The sequence below is a fragment of the Moschus berezovskii genome, chromosome 27, assembly GCF_049115385.1.
Source record: "Moschus berezovskii isolate FMDL1 chromosome 27, NW_MosBer_1.0, whole genome shotgun sequence".
In the NCBI taxonomy this organism is placed as follows: Eukaryota; Metazoa; Chordata; class Mammalia; order Artiodactyla; family Moschidae; genus Moschus; species Moschus berezovskii.
In genome coordinates, this window is record NC_142486.1 from 27,717,882 (window position 1) to 27,740,395 (window position 22,514).

General features: G+C 47.2%; 2 protein-coding genes across 4 annotated transcripts in view; one reads left to right on the forward strand and one right to left on the reverse strand.

Annotated features, from left to right (window-relative positions):
• Window positions 1-4,899, reverse strand: part of LOC129545406 (BOS complex subunit NOMO1) — a 55,733-nt gene extending 50,834 nt beyond the window's left edge. Inside the window, exons 1-2 of the mRNA XM_055409560.2 lie at window positions 4,649-4,899; window positions 1,312-1,401 (exon numbers count right to left, since the gene is read on the reverse strand). Coding sequence (XP_055265535.2) covers window positions 1,312-1,401; window positions 4,649-4,813 — 255 coding nt within the window. The 5' untranslated portion in view covers window positions 4,814-4,899. The remainder of the gene's footprint in view (window positions 1-1,311; window positions 1,402-4,648) is intronic.
• A 3,306-nt stretch (window positions 4,900-8,205) lies between these two features.
• The window catches only part of ABCC6 (ATP binding cassette subfamily C member 6), a 66,908-nt gene continuing 52,599 nt past the window's right edge, over window positions 8,206-22,514 (forward strand). For all 3 annotated transcript variants that reach the window (XM_055409559.2, XM_088832902.1, XM_088832903.1), the window contains exons 1-6: window positions 8,206-8,241; window positions 9,418-9,600; window positions 11,053-11,178; window positions 11,320-11,448; window positions 14,009-14,134; window positions 16,807-16,868. In XM_055409559.2, the coding sequence (XP_055265534.2) occupies window positions 8,206-8,241; window positions 9,418-9,600; window positions 11,053-11,178; window positions 11,320-11,448; window positions 14,009-14,134; window positions 16,807-16,868 (662 nt within the window). The remainder of the gene's footprint in view (window positions 8,242-9,417; window positions 9,601-11,052; window positions 11,179-11,319; window positions 11,449-14,008; window positions 14,135-16,806; window positions 16,869-22,514) is intronic.

Genomic DNA, 22,514 nt, shown 5'->3' on the forward strand with positions numbered 1-22,514 from the left:
ACTGTATTCAGCCACTCATGGTCTTTCAATGCCAAATATTCTACTGTCTAATGTTAACCCTTCATATGTTAACCCTTAACCTTAAGTCTGCCAGGGTCAACCAGATCTTTAGAAACTAAAGCCAAAAAGCGAGACTTTATTCATACACCCTTGAGTAAAGGGTTCCTTGAGAATGCTTTAAAAAAAAAAAAATTTCAGTATCAACTAGTCCACCTCTAGAAAACAATCTTATGTATTATGTATAGATATAAGTTCAAGAATATTGATCTCTGTGCTGTTGGTAGTAACTTTTGTAACTTCGTGTGCTTATCTACATTTCCACATAAAAAGCTGAAATGTGGGGAGGATGGGGGTAGGAATACAGGCATGTATGGATACCCATCTCTGAGCACAAGCGTTTGCCTGTCTGCGTATGTGTACATGCATGTATATTCTTGGATATCCGTACAACTCTAAATACTGAGAAAGCCATCTGCTAGAATACACACCAGAACTTTGATCAGAAGTCATCACTACAGAGGGAGGGGGTCTTGGGGGATAAAATATAAAATTTACTTCATATACTTCTAAAAACTTTGATTTTTTTCCCCCACAATACTCATGAATTCACACACTACTTGTATAATACTTTTTTAAAATTATTTGTTTGTCTGTTTACTGGCTGTGCTGGGTCTTCACTGCTGTGCCTGGGCTTTCTCTAGCTTCAGCAAGTAAGGGCTGCTCTCCAAGGTGCCCAGTGTTTTCGCTCTGGCGACCTCTCCCATTGTGGAGCGTTGGCTCAGTAGTCGTGGCGCACGAGTTTCGCTGCCCCGCAGCACGTGGGATCTTTCGTGAAGAGGGATCAAACCTGTATCCCCTCCATTGGCAGGGAAGCCCTGTGTAATACTGTTTAACAATGTTTTAACCTGCTTGCAAGTATTAATAGGAAGTTCTATTAAGTCAGGGTTTCTCAGACTTGGAACCACTGACGTTTTCCCTGACCTGCACAGCATGGCAGCCTGCTTAGCTCCATTCTTGGCCTCCAAGCAGGAGATAATGGACCACTCTCCCTCCCTCACGGTTGTAACAGTCAAAATGTCTCTAGACATTGTCAAGGATCCCTGGAGACATTGAGAATCACTGCTATTCAATCAAGCCAGTACATAAGCCATCACCCTCATAGTCTGGCCAGAATTGCCATATTCCACTTATAAATTACAGAACAGAGGTGTACTTGCTCACTCGGGAAAGCCACTCCCCCAGTTAGCGCAGCCCTGTGGGCCACACTGACAACCTCCCACCATAAACCACTAAAGCGCTCTCTCCTCTTACCTTATCATACAAGGGGATCATAAAGTAACCATTGTTCGGGGCACAGTCTGTCTGGTATTTCAAAGTCCCATGTTTGGTGTACAGCTTTATCTAGAAGGGAAAGAGAAGTCATGATGTCACCGTTGAGAATTAGCTGTAGACAGTGAACCTGATGCACTCAGTCAAATGCACGTGCTGAGGACATACCGTAGGAAGCGGCTAACAATGGGCGTCACGGACAGAGGGAAACAAGACGAAGCGCCCCAGATAATGGGGTTCACTACTTTTCAGATCAGAAACAAGCCTAAAAAGTTGTGCTTTTCAATGCCTTTCACTTTATTTTAGTGTCTCTCTCTATGTTGTTTTGGGGTCTAAAACCAATTTTGCTGTTAGCAAGGGGCTTGTTAAAATGCAATTCCTGGGGAGGGTTGGATTGTAAATTTGGGACTACCAGAAGCAAGCTATTGTATATATAGGATGGATAAACAACAAGGTACCGTTGAATAGCCCAAGGAACCATATTCAATATCCTACAATAAACCTCAATGAAAAAGAATATGAAAAAGAATGTATATACACGTGTAACTGAATCACTCTGCTGTACACCGGGGACTAAACACAACACTGTAAATCAACTATACTTCTTTTTTTTTAAGTACCTTAAAAAAATGCAATTCCTGAACTCCACTTCTGTTTCTAAAACATACGGTCTAAGGTGAGGGCCAGAGATCTGTATAATGAACCCCAAAATATTAATACTTGGAGTAACATCCATCTAAAAACTTTCCATGTTAATAATCTGTGACTGTAACACTAAAATGACAGAACCCAGTCATACCAGCTAAGACAATGCAGAAAGCAGCAAATCCCCAATGTGTGTGCTTAGGAAAGGAACACTGTGAAATGACGCATAGACCGCAGGCTCCCACGGGCAGTGACCACGGCTGACACTTCACAGTGCCTGGGCCAGTGTCTTATGTAGTGTAAATACTCCACAAATACCCAACCTTATTCACAGGCCAAAAAGAAATTCAGATGCATGCACTTAAAGCAGGGACTGAAGATCCACCTGTCCAGAGGGGCCAGGGAAGCCCCATCAATGGGCATTCATCTAAAAGGGGACAGGACTGCTTCTTAACCCAAGCCAAGTTTTGCAGCCCAAAGATCAGTTGACTTTCCAGAGAAATCAGGAATGCAGTTTTTAATGTGAAACCTCCTAACTGTTAAAGAATTAGCAACCAATATAGTTTTTGTTTTTTAGGTCCTTTGTCTGCTCTGTTCACTGAACTGTTGTACCCACCAGGGACAAGGCTTCAGAACACACTGGGGCTCACTCAACAGTTACTAACTGAATGAATATGATGGAAAAATACCCAGAAGGGAAGAAGGATGGAGAGGACTGAAGGTAGTTTTACTAGGACACAGAAAATACAACCCAGAAATGACTGTAAAATATCTTATTTACATTTACTCTGTAAATCACAGGTTAGGACACAGAATGACAAGATACATTATGTGTATGAAACACTAGATTTCATAATCAGAAATGAAGAAAGAATGAATTTCTCAGGCCATCTGGACAGGCAGCCCTAGGGCTCAGGGAACATACTTTAGGTCACAAAACCTGCCCTCCACGTGGTCTCACAGTCACTATTAAGTGTTCAGGGTGGGAGTGTCCCTAGCGCTCTACACTTTTCTCCTGAAGCCCCAGGAAGCTACAAGTTGCAAAACCTTTCAAGACAGCTTCTCAAATGCCCTGTGCCCACAGCCCAGAAGGTGGCATGGGCACCCAGAGATCCTAGAAGCCTTGCCACTGCCAGTGGGTAGATTCATTAAACACCTGACTTCTTTTTAGATTTTTTTTTAATGTGGACTATTTTTAAAGTCGTTATTGAATTTGTTACAATATTGCTTCTGTTATTTAAGTTCAGGTTATTTATGTCCCACTGGGTTTGTGGGATCTTAGTTCCCTGACCAGGAATTGAACCCACACCCCCCTGCATTGAAAAGTGAACTCTTAACCACTGGACATCCAAGGAAGTCCCACGCCTGACTTCTTAAGACCAAAAATGATGGAGAAGCCACAGATATAGGGGTCTTGAAGGTGATGAGTAACTTCTTTAGGAAATACACGAGGCTGAGCTCTGCAGCCTCTCTCCCAACACCACGCTACAGGAACAAAAATTGGGACTTGGAGCAAGGCTAAGTCAAACAGCTGTAGAATCTACTTCCGATCCCTCCCCCAATTCTCAGGAACCTGCTTTGTAGGAACATGCCGGTTCAACTCTTCACCACAACCCTCAGCTACTCAGGCAGAATGCCTTTGGAGTCTTGATCCCCACTCCCCTCTCTTTGGCATCTCCCAGAGTCTTTCTTTTCTAATTCCCTTCTTTTGACTCATCATCAGTAACTGCCCTCCTAAAATAGAGGCCAGCCCTCCCTGGGGTCCCTTCCTATCTATCCTGCGAGTGATTTTCTATGCCCACCTCCATCTATCTCCCTTCCTCTTCACAAAAGCTTTCTAGGTCATAATTCCATTGGGCTAATAACCATCTAACTGAAGAGAGCTTTGCAACTTAATAAAAAGACTTCTGCAGAAATCTCTTGTGTAACTCCAATAACTACGCAGCAATCAGGGCGCTGACAACTCTTCATTATCGGAGGAAAGGGGTCCCAATGGGGGAACCAGGGAGATTAAAAATAGTTTCCCAGCCCCAGAGATGCCAATAGACAGTAACTGGGTCATAATCTCTGGGATGAGAATTCACGCTCTTTTAAAGCTTCCCAGAGAATAGAAGGAATAGTAGATGAGAATTCTGGGGGAACACAGTGTTGTGGGGGTTAAGACTTGCGGTCTCTAGGTTCTGGAATATAGGTTTCAGGAAATCTGAGTTTCAGAAGGTCTGGGTTCCTGGGGGTTTGAGGATCTGGGGTCTGCGTTCTGCTGAAACTGGGTTTTAAGAGATCTCGGGCCTGCATTGTGGGGATCTGGAGTTTGCCTTCTTAAGTATCTGGGTCTCGATCTGGAGGATCCTTAGTTTTGTGTGACCTAACAAAAGTTATAAACCATTATCATCGTCACCAAAAATGTCCTTCACACCCATAAGCACACACCTTCAGAGCTCCGCCCCCCCCCCACGCCACCCCGTAGCTGACCCCAAGATAAGAAGAACCCCCACCCCTGCGCTACTGGGGAGGAAAGCAGCGCCCCTGAAGAGGAGAGGGCTCCCAGAATGCGGGGAGTTGTGGGGAGGGCTGGTGGCAACCGCCTGGGAGGCGAGGCCACCGCGGCTCAGCAAGGCTGTGCGCCTGGCCCCGGGTCCCACACCGAGCTCCGGGCCGCGGGGCGGGCACTCACCTCAATGAGCGAGTAGTTGATCTCCACGTCCGACTTGACGAAGCCCCCGCAACCCACCACGATGTCCTCGGAGCCGCCCGCCGGCTCCACCCCGCTCAGCAGCAGCAGAACGGTGACGGCCACCACCGCCGGCTCCGGTGGCCCCATAGCCCGGCGCCCCCGCATGGCCGGGCCTCTGCAGCCCGAACCTCCGCAGGCCTCCGGGTCCCGCCCCTCACTCCGCACGCTGCCGGCGGCTTCCTCCTCCGCCGGCAACTGACAGCCCTGTCCCCGCCCCCGCCGCGACCGCGCATGCGCGTCCCGCCCCCAAGGCCCTGCCCCCAGACCAAATAACTACGGTGCGAGCTCAGCAATGAAAGGAGACCATCGGTGCCCTCTGGAGGCCTGGAGGACTCCGCGCACCGTCTGGCAGGTGCAGTGGCAAGGTGCGGGTGTACAGGGATAAAATGCAAAGTTGAACTTCGTAGTTTCCTAGTTTGGAATTAGGAATGTGGAATTCCAAATCCCCTACTTTGGAATTCAATAGCCCTGGAACTGGAAATGACGAGAGACTATTGATCGAAGTATCCAACAAATTTCCCGAATCTATTTGACCTGTAAGTTTCACAAGTGATGAATAATCTCAAACCCCTTTTAGGGATTTGCGTCGATTGGTGTAACTTTCCATGATAAATGCTCAATTAGCTTTCTTTAAAGCAAAACATGTCGTTTAAGTTCAGCATAATATTTAAAAAAGTATTTAAATTGCATTTAATCCCACCTCTAGTAACCTTTTTAAAGAAACAAACTTTGAGGGTTTCCCCCCAGGAAGCAAGAGATGCATGCAGCTTGACTTACTTTGAACTCGCTCTGTGAGGCGATGCATGAAAATCATCTGAAAGCATCTGTCTGAAAATCAGTTCAAAAATCAGCATGTTATATTTTGTCTCAAGACTGAATGTATACCATAATGCAGATGAACTACATACAAGTCACCATATCAAAATAGACAAAAACTGCCCTTCTGACCAGATGTTTGAAATTCTTCCATTTCGCTCAAGAAAATCAAGTGCTTTTATTTTGATAGTTTTTATACCTTGTTCCTAAATGATGAAGTAAAGAGATTTCCCACTGAAATTTGCCACTGTGGTTAAGACTCAAGCACTAGGCAACTATGAACCACTAAACTACACAGAGGCGACAATGGAAGGATACATCCACTAGAGGATCTCAGCCATGAGCACATCTGATTTCTCTCACTCTTCGCTCTCATTCCAAATACAGTGAGACTCTCAACTGTTTGATTATAAAGAGAAACCATTTAAGTAATTGTTTTATTTTTTAGAGGTTCATTATTTATCATTACAATTAAAACAGATGTTTCCATTTATGTTTCCTAACATAAATCCCTGGTTTATCTTAGCAAATACCAGGGGATTGAAAGTCATCAATTAGGAAGGGCTAGGCCTATGGACGGAGAAGGCAATGGCAAGCCACTCCAGTACTCTTGCCTAGAAAATCCCATGGATGGAGGAGCCTGGTAGGCTGCAGTCCGTGGGGTCGCTAAGGGTCGGGGACATGACTGAGCGACTTCACTTTCACTTTTCACTTTCCACTTTCACACATTGGAGAAGGAAATGGCAACCCACTCCAGTGTTCTTGCCTGGAGAATCCCAGGGAAGGGGGAGCCTGGTGGGCTTCCGTCTATGGGGTCACACAGAGTTGGACACGACTGAAGTGACTTAGCAGCAGGCCTATGGAAGCATGTTATTTTACAGACAGGAAACCGAGGCCCAGAGAGGTAAGGGGATCTAGGGTTGGGGGCTTCCTTGGTGGTTCAGTCAGTAAAGTATCTGCCAGCAATACAGGAGACCTGAGTTCTATCCTTGGGTCAGAAAGATCCCCTGGAGAAGGAAATGGCAACTCACTGCAGTATTCTTGCCAGGGAAATCCCATGGACAGAGGAGCCTGATGGGCTACAATCCATGGGATTGCAATAGTCAGACATGACTTAACTAAGCCACCACCACCAGAGCTCGGCACTCTGCCATGCGCTGTTAAGAGAGCTGGAAAGTAGGCTCTGGGATATTTGAGTTCTGTTCTTGGCTTACCTGGCTGATTTCCTCTGTGTGCTTCCTGCCTATCTGACCAGTCCCCCCAAACCTTCATCATCTCCCTCCAATTCATCTTCATATATACACAGAAGGAAAGCACTAGGGCCATGTCCAGTTGCAATGGGGATTCGGGGGAGGGGGGTGTCCTCAAGCCTCCTGATAATTTCCATCAGCCTTCACCAAAACCACCTCAAACAGACAGAGCTGATCAGAACGGAAACAGCAGACCTGCCATACTCAGCTTCAAGAAAAATCCTTGAGTTGTTGCGTCCCTGCTCTTCCAGAAAACCCAAGCAGGAAGACAGCTGAAAGCATACTGCCTGGGCCCCAGAAGAGGGTTGGGGAATCTCAGGAAAGAAAGGGGAGAAAAGACCAGGGAGCCCCTGCTGTAGAGGCCCTGAAAAAGACAATAGAAAAAGAAGACGCCGAAGTAACAGCGCAGCCTAGGGAGGGCAAAGGATTTGAATTCTTCACTCAAACTGAGCACCTGTTCTTGTCTGTCTGAAAAAGCTCAGTCTTTTATTCCTGTCTTGAAAGGGAATACATGGTCATTGCAGAAGGAAAGATAATAGAAAAAGGAAAAAGAAAAGAAAATTAGGAGTTCCATGACCACTACTTTAGTGTATTTCCATCGCTTTGTCTATGCATGTATGTTACATAAAGTCATTTCCAAAAGAACGCTTGGCTTGGGACACACATTACTTTAAGACCCAGAAGAAAAAGGTAAATGACTTCATTCCCCACTTTCCCTAATTTAAGCATATACTATTTTTTTTCTTTGCACACATATCGTAAACTATTTTGTATTATAATCTTTGTTTTTTCTCGCGTAGCGTTCAGTAACCATTTTTCCGTATTAAACCTATTTCTTCAATGGCACTTTGAACCACTGCTCAGTAACCTAGGGATGACGAATGCTAATAAAAGTTAACTCTGATTGAACATTTACAGTGTGCGGAACACTCTGCTAGACGTTTTATTAGTAATCTTAATATGTTCCCACCATCCTAGAGGCAGACAGGGTCGGTCCCACAGGTGAGGGGGCTGCGGCTCCAACCTTAACCCGGGGTCCTCCCATCCCACATTCCGTCGGTCGCTGGACTCGTGCACACCTGTTGGGTTCGTTTATCTAGATAAATTCCTGGAATTGCTGATCCTCAGTATTCGGGAAGTTCGGGATGACACTTGTGCCAGGGGGAAAGGGGATTATATGCAGACATCACCGCACTTTCTGGGGCTCCGGGACCCCCACCCTCGCTGCCCTGGGTGGCCGCCCTGAGCCCCGCCACCTCGCCACCCTTCACCCCTCCGCGCCCCACCCCCGCCGCCCGGCCGGACCTTGCCCCCGGCCTCGCAATCCAGAGCTCGAATCCCCGCCCCTTCCCCCGGCCGGACCGCGGCCGAGGAAGCCGTCCAGGGACCCCTGACAGTCCGACAGACAGACGAACAGACGGACGACGCCCGATGGCCGGGCACGGCGAGCCCTGCGCGGGCCCGGGGGTGAGTGTTCCCACCCCGCTGCACTCTCCTTCTCTGGCTGGCTCGAGAGATCTCTTGGACAGATCTCTCTCGGGCTGCGATACAGGGGAGGGGCGGACCCGGGGAGGGTAACAGACCTGCCAGACTAACAGCAGGGCCGGGCGATCTCCTTAACCAAGCTGTTCCCCGAACATACCAACCCTGTTAAAGGGGCCTCTAGACGCCCCAGCTACAGGACTCCCCACGTCTCTGGTTCCTGCCTCAACAAAAGACTCTAGTGGGAGGGTGGCAGTGGTGTAGGAGAGAGAGAATCAAAGCAGCTGTGTTTTCTGAAATTCATATTCACACTTCTCCAGTTAGGAAAGGCCAGCAGAAGATCTGACTAAAGAAGTACAGATGGAGACCTCTGGTAGAACAAGCTTCGGGGTTAGCCAGGCCAGCGTGGAGTCAGCTCTGTCCCTTCCTATTTGTGTGGGCCTGAAAGAGGCAGTTACCTTTTCGGCTTCTGAGTTTCCTGGTCTATGAAATGGGAACAGTAACACCTGCCTCCTAGAGTGGTTATAGGGCTTGCCTGGTGGCTCAGTGGTAAAGAATCCACCTGCCAATGCAGGAGACATGAGTTCGATCCCTGGCTTGGGAAGATCCCCTGGAGAAGGGAATGGCTATCACTCCAGAATTCTTGCCTGGAGAATCCCATGGACAGAGGAGCCTGGCGGGCTACAGTCACGGGGTTGCAAAGTGTCAGACATGACTTAGCGACCAAACAACAAAAGAGTGGTTTTAAGTCTGTGCCCAGCACCCATCATGGATCCCAGGTCTCCTGGATTCTAGGACCCAACTGCCTTGGTTCAGATCCCAGCACCACCCCTGTCCAGTTGGTTGAGGTCAGTGGAGTTACTCAGTCATGAAGTACTCTAGGGATGACAGAGGATGAGATGGTTGGATGGCATCACCGACTCAATGGACATGAGTTTGAGCAAAGTCTGGGAGACAGTGAAGGACAGGGAAGTTTGGCATGCTGCAGTCCATGGGGTTGCAAAGAGTTGGACGTGATTCAGTGACTGAACAACCATAAAAAGTGCTTAGCACATTTTTTGTGTAAATATTGGGGGTCCAAAGAGTTGTCTGGCCCCCCAAGTGGTGAGTTTAGGACCCCTGCATTGTACCATCATAAGGGTCACCCTGGTGTTCCCTCAGGTCTGGAACCAGACGGAGCCCGAGCCTGCCACTGCCCGCTTGCTGAGCCTGTGCTTCCTGAAAACAGCAGGGGTCTGGGTGCCCCCTATGTACCTCTGGGTCCTTGGCCCCATCCACCTCCTCTACATCCATCGCCATGACAAGGGCTACATCCAAATGTCCCGCCTCTTCAAGGCCAAGATGGTAGCCCCTTCCTCTGGGAGCCTATAATCAGACAATGGTCAGGGGGTGGGGGAGCAGGCTGGAATCAGGCAGAGACCCCAAAGTGGACACGTGGGACCCTGTTAATCAAATAGAGCAATACCCCCAGAGGCTGCAGAGGGAAACTCAGTGGCAGAAACACTCTCAAACCGATCATCACAGATAATAAAAACCGTACATCCCAAACACACCCACAGATACCCACACACACCCAGACAAGTTTATGGCCACCACAGCCTGGCATTCCCCAAAGTATGCGGTGTACACTCCTGAGATACACACGGTGACTTTAGAGCCACACCAGGATGCACCTTTTAAATGTTAACACTTAGGCATTGATTTCTGTGTTCCCCCTGGCCCCCCGGCGGTACTAAAGAACACTCCTTAAAATTGGTGTATAGTTGTTGTCCAGTGTTAGAAAAACACTGGCATTCCAAATGTGGGCGTCTCTGCTCATTCTGCTGTTCTCCAATCCTCTAGAAGCATGCCCCCCATGGTTCATTTATTCCCACACCACCTTGTAAATGTTTGACCTCTTGCCAAGCACCTCTGCAGGGTCAGCACACTCTTCCTTAAAGGGCCAGAGAGTATCAGTACTTGTCTGAGATTCCAAGGATCACGTGTCTCAACTACTCAGTTCTGCTCTTGCAGCTGTAAAGCAGCCACAGACAGCAAACAGTGAACAAGTAGACATCGCTGTGTTTCAGTAAAACTTTATTTATAGTTACAGAAAATTTGCATTTCATATCAATTTCATGCCGTGGCATATTAGGCTTTTTAAAGTTTTGTTCAATGAGTGAACAATGGGAAACCCACTCTTAGTTCCGAGGTGATACAACAGACAAGAGGCCAAACTCAGACCGCAGATGGTAGTCTTGACCCCTGCTTGAGACTAACTGACATGTTCGGTGGTTTCTCTGAGGCTCCCAGGTCTGCGTGCCCTCTCCCCTTCTTGATTTCTCTTGTCCAAAAGAGAGACCAATTTGACCGATGGCAGCTCGGTCAAAGAAGGCCTGGAAACGTATCAGTCCCAACAGAGAGTTCCTCCTTGATTTAACAGTAGGGATGGAAAGAGACTTAAAGAGGATATAACTTTTTCACCTGGAGAGTAAATAGCTTTTCATGCTGTTCCTTCATCCCCGAAGCATCCTCCTGTGCATTGTGGGAGCACCACTGGCATTTTGGAAACCACTGATGTTATTTGTATGGTGCATTCTTTATATGGCAGTTACAGGGCAAGCTTCAGCTGCATCACCCCTTACAGCTTTTTTCTTACATGTCGGCCCTGTTCAATAGTCACGCTGGTACATTACACTGCCCCACCCGGGGCCACTGTCCAGCTGGACGTAGAGTCCCTGTCCAGTTGGCAGGGACTGGCGGAAAGGCTGCCATCTTTCTTTCCCCCACCAGCCTTATCCCAGCCCATTTCCCCAGGTGCTTGGGTTTGCCCTCGTAATCCTGTGCACCTCCAGCGTGTCTGTGACTCTTTGGAGAATCCAGCAGGGAACGCCCCAGGCCCTCGAGTTCCTCATACACCCCACTGTGTGGCTCGCCACAATGGTGAGTAGCGGCCCAGACCTGCTGGCTTGCTCCTGGGTGCTGCTCTTCCTGCCCCGGTGGAGGGGTGGGGCAGAGGGGGCTCCCTCCCGACCCTCTCCTCCCCCACCCCTGGCCCACCTCCCACCTGACCCTCTTGTCCAGAGCTTCGCCGTGTTCCTGATCCATGCCGAGAGGAAGAAGGGCGTCCAGGCGTCTGGGCTGCTTTTTGGGTACTGGCTACTCTGCTTTCTCTTCCCAGCCACCAGCGCCACCCAGCAGGCCTCACAAGGGGTAAGTGGGGACCTGGGTCACCCGGGAACCAGTATGGTGGTTTCAGGCCTTGGGTCCCATCCGTCCTCCTCCCACTTCCACCACGGCTTATTCTCTCTGCAGAGACACATACTCCGCAAGCACTAAAACTCAAGCAACACACACAGGCATTTCACATAGACGTTCTTATCACCCCCTACCTTTCTATCAACAGAAATTCTTATTGTCTTACACACTCAAGTCACACACTTCACTTGCACACACTTGTATGCCCCCATTCACACATTGGGCTTCCCTTGTGACTCAGACGGTCAAGAATCTGCCTGCAATGCAGGAGATCTAGGTTCAGTCCCTGGGTTGGGAAGGTCCCTTGGAGAAGGAAGTGGCAACCCACTCTAGTATTCTTGTCTGGAGAATTCCATGGACAGAGGAACCTGGCGGGCTAGAGTCTATGGAGTTGCAAAGAGCTGGACACCAGTGAGCAACTAACACTTTTCACTTCACTTTTTTTCATTCATATATCACACAACCACAGACTCCAAACATCACATACACACACATACACACACACACACACTCGCCTGCACTCACACTTGCTGCCATCCAGTTGTGTCTATGCTTTCAAGCTCCTACAGGACTTGTGCACAAATGTCCCACACTCATACACACAGGGGCATGATCTGCAAAGAGAAAAATCTATAACCTCGACCAGGGTTTTTCAACCTCAGCCCCCTTTACCTACTTCTCTTTTGGGTGGGGGCGGAGAGGAGCTGTCCCATGCGTTGTGGGATGTTGAATAGCATCCCTGGTCTCCACCCACTGGATGCCAGTGGTACCATCCCATTACGGGAACCTGACACGTCTCCTGACAATGGTAAATGTCCCCTGGGAGCAAAGTCACCCCCAGTTGAAAACCACTTGCATGGCTGGCATGCTCACCCAAGACGTCTGATCAGGAAACTGATCAGTCTGCTGGTCATCATTTCATATGGTTACTCCCTCCAGCTCCTGAGAGAAGGCAGAGAAACACTTTCTGTCCTAAAGGACAGATTTTTAACAAAAAGCAAATTTTGAAACTAATGGGAATAGCCCCCAGGCCATCCACTGATCTATGAGAGGGTAACTTTGTACAGTTGACTTACCAGCTAGCTGTTTGGAACACAGCACAGAAAGAATAATATTGGGACCATATATGTTCTGGAGCTCCATGTCTGAGGCCCTGTGGCAAGCCCTTGATGTCATGAATTCAGTGAAGATCTGAATGATCCCATTTTAAAGATGAGGAAACCTAAGCCTTAGAGAAGTGAACAACTTCCTCTAGGTCACACAGCTCGGGACTGCAGAGCCAAAGTCCATCTCACCCAAATTCAGGACAAACTTTCCAACAGAAACAATAGTAAAAATGACAGAATGGGGAGTAATGTAGCTGCGCTATCAAATTGTCTACTGTGTGTCCCCCAAAACGAAGCCAAAAACAGAGCAGTAAAAAATCCAATAGAGAAATTGTGATCTGAAACTTGGGCTCTTGTTTAAAAACATAAAAACTCAGTTCACACTGACTCAAGGGGGGAAAGTCCAAGGGTATCTATTAGCTCACATACCTGGGACCTGCTAGTAGGCGTAGCTGGCCCAGACATTCAGAGAACACAGCTAGAGCTCCATTTCTGCCTGTCCCTTGGCTCTCACCTCTTGGCTTCATTCTCCAATGGGATGGCAAGGAGAGCCCAAATTATTCCAGGCTTTCGTTTCACAAATATAGCAAACCTGGAAGATCTCCCGATGGTTCCAGCTCTCGCTGGTCCAGCATAGGTCCTGCGTCCATTCCTAGCCCAAGCACGGTAGCCAGGGACTAGAACATGCTCATTGGTCAGGCCTCCATCATCTGCCTGCCCCCCGGGATGGAATCAGCTCTACATAAACCTCATACCTGAGCATGGAGGGAAAGTTAGGGTGCTCTGGCCAGATAGGGCAGGGGGTGCAAAAGCAATCATGGCAGGGCAGGAAGAGCTCGTGATCTGGAGCAGATCATTTGTGTGGCCTTGAGCAAGGTACTGTCACTTCTCTGAGCCTCGGTTTCCCAATGAAGAACCCAGAGCAAGCAAACCCCACCTGGGGCTGGGTGGGGAGGGACTTGATGAGACAGTGTATGTAAAGACTCCAGCATGTGCCCAAGGCATAGAGAATGCTCTCTGAAACCAGCTCCCTTCTTAAACCAGAGAACACTGGCCACAGGGAGTGGGATGGGAGAATGGGGGTGGGGTTCCTTTGTTGCCCAGGGAGAAAGACAAAGTGTCCTTCAATTTGCGTTCTGGTGGCTAAGGCCAGTGGTCACCTAACTAGGGGCACACACCCGGCCTGCCATTTGTCTAGACAGAATCTGTGTAAGCCAGGTGTTTTCAAGGCCAGGAAGGCTGGAGGCTCTGACTCTCAAACCTGGTGGCTCCAGCCGCCGGCCTGGGCACTGCTCCCAGCATCAGAAACCCCGTTCTGCCTCCACCCCTTCTCCCCTTCCCGACACCCTCCCCAGTCTCTGCTCCTCCTAAACCCCGACTCAATGAGACTTCTGCTTTCTCTCCCGCAGGATTTCCAGAGCGACCTTTTCCACCACCTGTCACCCTACCTGTACTTGTCTCTGGTGATGGCACAGTTCGCACTGTCTTGCCTCGCTGATCAACCCCCGCTTTTCCCGAAAAGGCCCCCGCAGGCTGTAAGTCACCACGTCTCCAACCAATGCCTGGCTTGTCCCTGTTCCTCTTCTGGTCCTCAGTGCTCCCCCAAGTGATGGAAGGAAGTTAAAGTAAAGCACAGGCCATTTTTTTTTTTATTCATTCAGCCAAAAGCGTATTACATATCAACTCTATGCCACGGGTTGACCAACTCTTTCTGTCCAAGACAGAAAATATTCTGGGCTTTGTGGGCCATATGGTCTCTGTATGGCAGCTACGGAGGTCAGGTTTTGCAAAAAGCAGACAGACTATATGTCAAAAAAGGAACATGGCTGTGTTCCAATAAAACTTTATTTGCAGAGAAAAACAGTGGGCCTGATTTGGCTTGGGGGCTGTAGTTTGCCAACCTACTCTGTGCGCCAGCTCAGTACTGAGGATCTATGGTGAAAAGTGATGTCTCTGTCCTCATGTGACTAACACCCAATAGGGGAACCATTAATCACACAATCATACAAATGTGTGGACAATTACAACTCAGCATCATAAAAAGTCAGGATTAAAGTGACTTGCTCAACACAAGTGCTCCATAGGAGAAGTTCATGGTCCATAAGAGTTTACAGCAGATAACATTGTGAAATCTGGAAAGAATTCTCTGAGAAAAGGACAGTTGAGTGGAGATCATCTAAAAAGATGCTCAACAGTTTGAATAATTAAGTTAAAACCGTAATAGGACTTTGTCCAATGAGGAGCAGAAAAAAAATTAAAACTGATAACACATGCTGATGGCAAAGATGTGGTGCAATGAGCATTCTTGTGCCCTATTGGTGAAGAGTGTAAATCTGTGCAGTCTTCCTGGAGCCACTGGTGAAATCTCACCTCTTCTTCACCTCCTTGTCACATTCACTGAAGGATACTGTTGAAAACACTGTTTGTGTCATGCATGGTCCTTGCTTTGAGAATTTCTTGGTCTCAGTATTAATAAAGTTGTGCTGAGCAACTGTTAGTTCTTACCTAGGCACTTTCACCAAAAAAGCAAGAGAGTTCCAGAAAAACATCTATTTCTGCTTTATTGACTATGCCATAGCCTTTGACTGTGTGGATCACAATAAACTGTGCAACATTCTGAAAGAGATGGGAATACCAGACCACCTGACCTGCCTCTTGAGAAACCTATATGCAGATCAGGAAGCAACAGTTAGAACCAGACATGGAACAACAGACTGGTTCCAAATAGGAAAAGGAGTGCATCAAGGCTGTATATTGTCACCCTGCTTATTTAACTTCTATGCAGGGTACATCATGAGAAACGCTGGGCTGGAGGAAGCACAAGCTGGAATCAAGATTGCCGGGAGAAATATCAATAACCTCAGATATGCAGATGACACCACCCTTATGGCAGAAAGTGAAGAACTAAAGGGCCTCTTGATGAAAGTGAAAGAAGAGAATGAAAAAGTTGGCTTAAGGCTCAACATTCAGAAAACTAAGATCATGGCATCCGGTCCCCTCACTTCATGGCACATAGATGGAGAAACAGTGGAAAAAGTGGCTAACTTTGTTTTTCTGGGCTCCAAAATCACTGCAGATGGTGATTGCAGCCATGAAATTAAAGGACGCTTACTCCTTGGAAGGAAAGTTATGACCAACCTAGATAGCATATTAAAAAGCAGAGACATCAGTTTGTCAACAAAGGTCCATCTAGTCAAGGCTATGGTTTTTCCAGTGGTCATGTATGGATGTGAGAGTTGTACTATAAAGAAAACTGAGCGCCGAAGAATTGATGCTTTTGAACTGTGGTGCTGGAAAAGACTCTTGAGAGTTCCTTGGACTGCAAGGAGAGCCAACCAGTCCATCCTAAAGGAGATCAGTCCTAGGTGTTTATTGGAGGGACTGATGTTGAAGCTGAAACCCCAATACTTTGGCCACCTGATTAGAAGAGCTGGCTTATTTGAAAAGACCCTGATGCTGGGAAAGATTGAGGGCAGGAGGAGAAGGGGACAACAGAAGATGAGATGGCATCACCAATTCAATGGACATGGGTTTGGGTGGACTCCGGGAGTTGGTGATGGTTAGGGAGGCCTGGTGTGCTGTAGTTCATGGGGTCGCGAAGAGTCGACACGACTGAAGTGACTTAGCAGCAGCAGGGAGGCCTGGTGTGCTGTAGTTCATGGGGTCGCAAAGAGTCGGATACAACTGAGCTACTAAACTGAACTGAGGAACTTTCAGTCCTGTGACCAAATCCTTTTTTGCCTTACCTGCTAGGAAGCACCAAGCCCTTTGGTATCTACCGTGGTTAAGTATCGGAGAAGGACATGGCAACCCACTCCAGTATTCTTGCCTAGAGAATCCCATGGAACGAGGAGCCTGGTGGGCTGCTGTCCATGAGGTCGCACAGTCAGACACAACTGAAGCGACTTAGCATGCATGCATTGGAGAAGGAAATGGCAGCCCACTCCAGTGTTCTTGTCTGGAGAATCCCAGGGATGGGGGAGCCTGGTGGGCTGCCACCTGTGGGGTCGCACAGAGCCGGACACAACTGAAGTGACTCAGCAGCTGCAGCCACGGTGGTTACGTATACAGGACATCTCAGTCTGGTTTTCAGTATTAAGCTTGTTGTCAGTTCATTCTGTCTTCCTGCCCTTAGTTCTGCTTGCCTCATACTGGCCATGGATTATGAGACCAAGTCCTCCCACTTCTAAATCTTTTGTCTTTGCAGAACCCATGTCCTAAGGCTGGGGCCTCCTTCCCCTCCAAGGCCATGTTCTGGTGGGTTTCTGGGTAAGTAAAGTAGCAGGGAAGGGGCCGGGGGGCGGGGTGCCCCCACCCACCTACATGTGCCACTCTTATTTGTTGCCACAGCTCTTTCTCAAGGAGATTTCCCCAAGCCTACCAAAATCAGCCAGGCTTTCTCCATCCAAGCCTGGGCGCTGGGATTTTAGTGTGTCCACCATCCATATCCCATTGCCACTCACTCACTTGAATGAGATTGGAGTCCTGGCTCTGTCTCTTAGCTGGCCACATCACAAGCATTGAGTCTCAGTTTTCCCCTTTGTAAAATGGGAACAACTCTACCTTCATTAAATGTAAAGTGCTTAGTGCTGCACTCAATAGAATCATATATCTATCCAGTCCTTCCACCAATATAGTACATGTTTAATAAGCACCTACTATCTGCTACGTACCAAGGGTGAGGAGGCATAAAACCAAATCTTTACTCACTAGGGGCTCCCAGGCTGGTGGAGAAGATGTTTCTCCAGGGTCAGCACACCAGGCATGGAGGTCGTACCTACCTCCTGGACCCTCTCTTGACCGCACTGCCATCAGATCATACTTGAATTCCGTCTCCACCACTTCCTGCTGTGTGACCTTGGGCCAGCTACTTAACCTCTCTGTGCTTCAATCTCTGCACTTGTCAAATGAGGATCATAATAGCATCTATCTCACAGGGTTTTGAAGATTAAATGAAATGAGGTTTCTGAAGCACTTAGAACAGAATCTGGCCCATAACAAGTTTTATATAAAGTGCTTGTTAAATAAATGAAGGATAGACTACCCTGAGGGCTTCCCAGGTGGCTCAGATGGTAAAGAATCTGCAGTGCAGGAGACAGGTTCGATCCCTCAGTTGGGAGGATCCCCTGGAAAAGGGAATGGCAACCCACCCTAATATTCTTGCTTGGAGAATCCCATGGACAAGAGGAGCCTAGAGGGCTACAGTCCATGGGGTCACAAAAAGTCGGACATGACTAAGCGACTAAACAACAACAACGAAGATTACTCCGAGGGTATGGAATTGGTGGAGGGTATGGAACTGGTGAAAAGAGCCTGGAAGTTTGCTAAACATCTCGGAAGAGAATCTAGCCCTCTGTTTCCCAAATCAGGCATTTATGGGCCATTCCTCAAGCTTTTTGCCTTATTTGGGTATCACTTATACTCAATTTACTTAATGTTTTTTCTTTAGATTAATTTGCTTTCTCTATTTTGTGTGTGTGTGCTTAGTCACTCAGTCATGTCTGACTCTTTGTGACCCCATGGACTGTAGCCTGCCAGGCTCCTCTGTCCATGGGAGTCTCCAGGCAAGAATACTGGAGTGGGTTGCTACTTCTGTCTCCTTTCTCTACTTTAGTAACCTTTCTATCGCTACCAAGATCACAAAAATCTAGATAGACTCCCTTGCCATGTAGAATGCTAAAAGTAGTTTCAGTGAAAAACAAATATTATGAATACTTTCTGGATTCAAACTGTTGCTTGCCTGAGTTTACTCTGTTTTAGAAAAGGGAACTTGAAAAGTCTCAAAAAGGAGCTCAAGACCAGCTCCAAACAAGGCCTCCTTGGTGTCACAAGAAAGATGAGAGACCTAAAAAGGAACAAAAAACATTCCTGCTGTGGAAGTTTGCAGTAGTTAATTTCTTTTCTTTATGGCCTGTGGGCTTATTTGTCCCAAGGTATATGGGATCTTAGTCCCCTGACCAGGGATCGAACTCATATTTTCTGCATTGGAAGGTGGATTCCTAAATTCCTAACCACCAGGGAAGTTAGTGTCTTGTGTACGCATGTTGGTTTGAAAACTGGCCTCAGTTAACCAAGGGCAAGGAGAGACAGAAGAAAGAGGCAGCCACTCCAGGCTAGGAGGAGGCAGGGTTAACAACAAGCCAGGGATCTTACATACGAGGCTTGTCTTGGGCCCTGCAAGCTGAGTACACCTCACTGGACTCCCTATAGTTTACAGAGCAGCCTTAACGGAGTTCAGACACGTACACCATCCAGATAGTCTAACAGCACCTAATGTGGGAACAGTGGCCAGAACGTATGTTCCAAGGACAGGGGAGGGAGGAGCTCAGACTGGCCGGGTCCAGGTCATAGGTCCACCAGTGGCCACACCCTCTCAATGACCTCTCTCAACAGTGCACCAACTGCGGTCATCTCATACACCAGCCCCAAGCGCAAGAAAACATTCTCATTTTAAGGTGAGAAAACTGAGGCCCATTGCTGGGAAGTGACTTGCCCAAGGTCACAGCACTGAGAAGCGGTGATTTTATTTGACAGATCTTGTGCCCGGAGCCCGCTAGTTGTAAAGAACCCACCTGCCAATGCAGGGACATAAGAGACGCAGGTTTGATCCCTGGGTCAAGAAGATTCCCTGAAGAAGGGCATGGCAACCCAATCCAGCATTCTTGCCTGGAAAATCCCATGGACAGGGGAGCCTGGCAGGCTACAGTCCAGGGGTCGCAAAAGAGTCAAACACAACTGAAGCGACTTAGCATCCATGCACACACATGCCCTGAGCTAGGAGGTGATGATAGAAGAGGGAGAATTTTTGTCTCCATGAAACTTATCACTAATGGAGGAGAAAGACTAATAAATAGTCAGACCAAAAAAAAGTAAACAATGATAATTGCAGCAAGCATTAGAAAGAAACAGCTCAGGAAACTAAGGGATCTTGCAATGGGGGAATCTACCTGGACTCAAGTGGGGGTCAGTGGGCTTTTAAGGAAATCATGTCCAAGCCAGAGATGAAGGACAAGTGAGAAGTGGCAGGGAAAGAGTTTTAAACAGAGGGACGTGATTGTGCAAAGGTCCTGAGGCCAGGTGGCTGAAGCAGTGAACCAGGAGGAGAATGGGGAGAAGTTCAAGTTTCCTCCACTGTAATAGTTTTCAACTCAGGACTTCTGACTCCTCAGTTCAGTTCAGTTCAGTCGCTCAGTCGTGTCTGACTCTTAGGGACTCCATGAATCACAGCAAGCCAGGCCTCCCTGTCCATCACCAACTCCCGGAGTTCACTCAAACTCATGTCCGTCGAGTTGGTGATGCCATCCAGCCATCTCATTCTCTGTCGTCCCTGTCTCCTCCCGCCCCCAATCCCTCCCAGCATCAGACTCTTTTCCAGTGAGTCAACTAGTCGCATGAGGTGGCCAAAGTATTGGAGTTTCAGCTTTAGCATCAGTCCTTCCAATGAACACCCAGGATTGATCTCCTTTAGAATGGACTAGTAGGATCTCCTTGCAGTCCAAGGGACTCTCAAGAGTCTTCTCCAGCACCACAGTTCAAAAACATCAATTCTTCAGCAATCAGCTTTCTTCAGTCCAACTCTCACATCCATACATGACCACAGGAAAAACCATAGCCTTGACTAGATGGACCTTTGTTGGCAAAGTAATGTCTCTGCTTTTTAATATGCTATCTAGGTTGGTCATAACTTTCCTTCCAAGGAGTAAGTGTCTTTTAATTTCCTGGCTGCAATCAGCATCTGCAGTGATTTTGGAGCCCCAAAAAATAAAGTCTGACACTGTTTCCACTGTTGTTCCATCTATTTCCCATGAAGTGATGGAACCAGATGCCATGATCTCCATTTTCTGAATGTTGAGCTTCAAGCCAAACTTTTCACTCTCCTCTTTCATTTTCATCAAGAGGCTTTTGAGTTCCTCTTCACTTTCTGCCATAAGAGTAGTGTCATCTGCATATCTGAGGTTATTGATATTTCTCCAGGCAATCTTGATTCCAGCTTGTGCTTCTTCCAGCCCAGCGTTCCTCATGATGTACTCTGCATATAAGTTAAATAAGCAAGGTGACAATATACAACCTTGATGCACTCCTTTTCCTATTTGGAACCAGTCTGTTGCTCCATGTCCAGTTCTAACTGTTGCTTCCTGACCTGCATACAGGTTTCTCAAGAAGCAGGTCAGGTGGTCTGGTATTCCCATCTCTTTCCGAATGTTCCACAGTTGATTGTGATCCACACAGTCAAAGGCTTTGGCATAGTCAATGAAGCAGAAATAGATGTTTTTCTGGAACTCTCTTGCTTTCTCCATGATCCAGCGGATGTTGGCAATTTGATCTCTGGTGTCTCTGCCTTTTCTAAAACCTGCTTGAACTTCTGGAATTTCACAGTTCACATATTGCTGAAGCCTGGCTTGGAGAATTTTGAGCATGACTATACTAGCGTGGGAGATGAGTGCAATTGTGAGGTAGTCTGAGCATTCTTTGGCATTCCCTTTCTTTGGGATTGGAATGAAGACTGACCCTTTCCAGTCCTGTGGCCACTGCTGAGTTTTCCAAATTTGCTGGCATATTGAGTGCAGCACTTTCACAGCATCATCTTTCAGGATTTGAAATAGCTCAATTGGAAGTCCATCACCTCCACTAGCTTTGTTCGTAGTGATGCTCTCTAAGGCCCACTTGACTTCACATTCCAAGATGTCTTGCTCCAGGTGAGTGATCACACCATTGTGATTATCTTCGTAGTGAAGATCTTTTTTGTACAGTTCTGTGTATTCTTGCCACCACTTCTTAATATCTTCTGCTTCTGTTAGGTCCATACCATTTCTGTCCTTTATCGAGCCCATCTTTGCATGAAATGTTCCCTTGATATCTCTAATTTTCTTGAAAAGATCTCTTGTTTTTCCTATTCTGTTGTTTTCCTCTATTTCTTTGCATTGATCGCTGAGGAAGGCTTTCTTATCTCTCCTTGCTATTCTTTGGAACTCTGCATTCAGATGCTTATATCTTTCCTTTTCTCCTTTGCTTTTCACTTCTCTTCTTTTCACAGCTATTTGTAAGGCTCCTCAGACAGTCATTTTGCTTTTTTGCATTTCTTTTCCATGGGGATGATCTTGGTCCCTGTCTCCTGTACAATGTCACGAACCTCCGTCCAGAGTTCATCAGGCACTCTATCTATCAGATCTAGACCCTTAAATCTATTTCTTACTTTCACTGTAAGGGATTTGATTTAGGTCATATCTGAATGGTCTAGTGGTTTTCCCTACTTTCTTCAACTTAAGTCTGAATTTGGCAATAAGGAGTTCATGATCTGAGCCACAGTCAGCTCCTGGTCTTGTTTTTGCTAACTGTATAGAGCTTCTCCATCTTTGGCTGCAAAGAATATAATCAATCTGATTTCAGTGTTGACCATCTGGTGATGTCCATGTGTAGAGTCTTCTCTTGTGTTGTTGGAAGAGGGTGTTTGCTATGACCAGTGCGTTCTCTTGGCAAAACTCTATTAGCCTTTGCCCTGCTTCATTTCGTGCTCCAAGGCCAAATTTGCCTGGTACTCCAGGTGTTTCTTGACTTCCTACTTTTGCATTCCAGTCCCCTATAATGAAAAGGACATCTTTTTTGGGTGTTAGTTCTAAAAGGTCTTGTAGGTCTTCATAGAACCATTCAACTTCGGCTTCTTCAGCATTACTGGTTGGGGCATAGACTTGGATTACTGTAATATTGAATGGTTTGCCTTGGAAACGAACAGAAATCATTCTGTCGTTTTTAAGATTGCATCCAAGTACTGCATTTCAGACTCTTTTGTTGACCATGATGGCTACTCCATTTCTTCTAAGGGATTCCTGCCCACAGTAGTAGATATAATGGTCATCTGAGTTAAATTCACCCATTCCAGTCCATTTTAGTTCACTGATTCCTAGAATGTCGACGTTC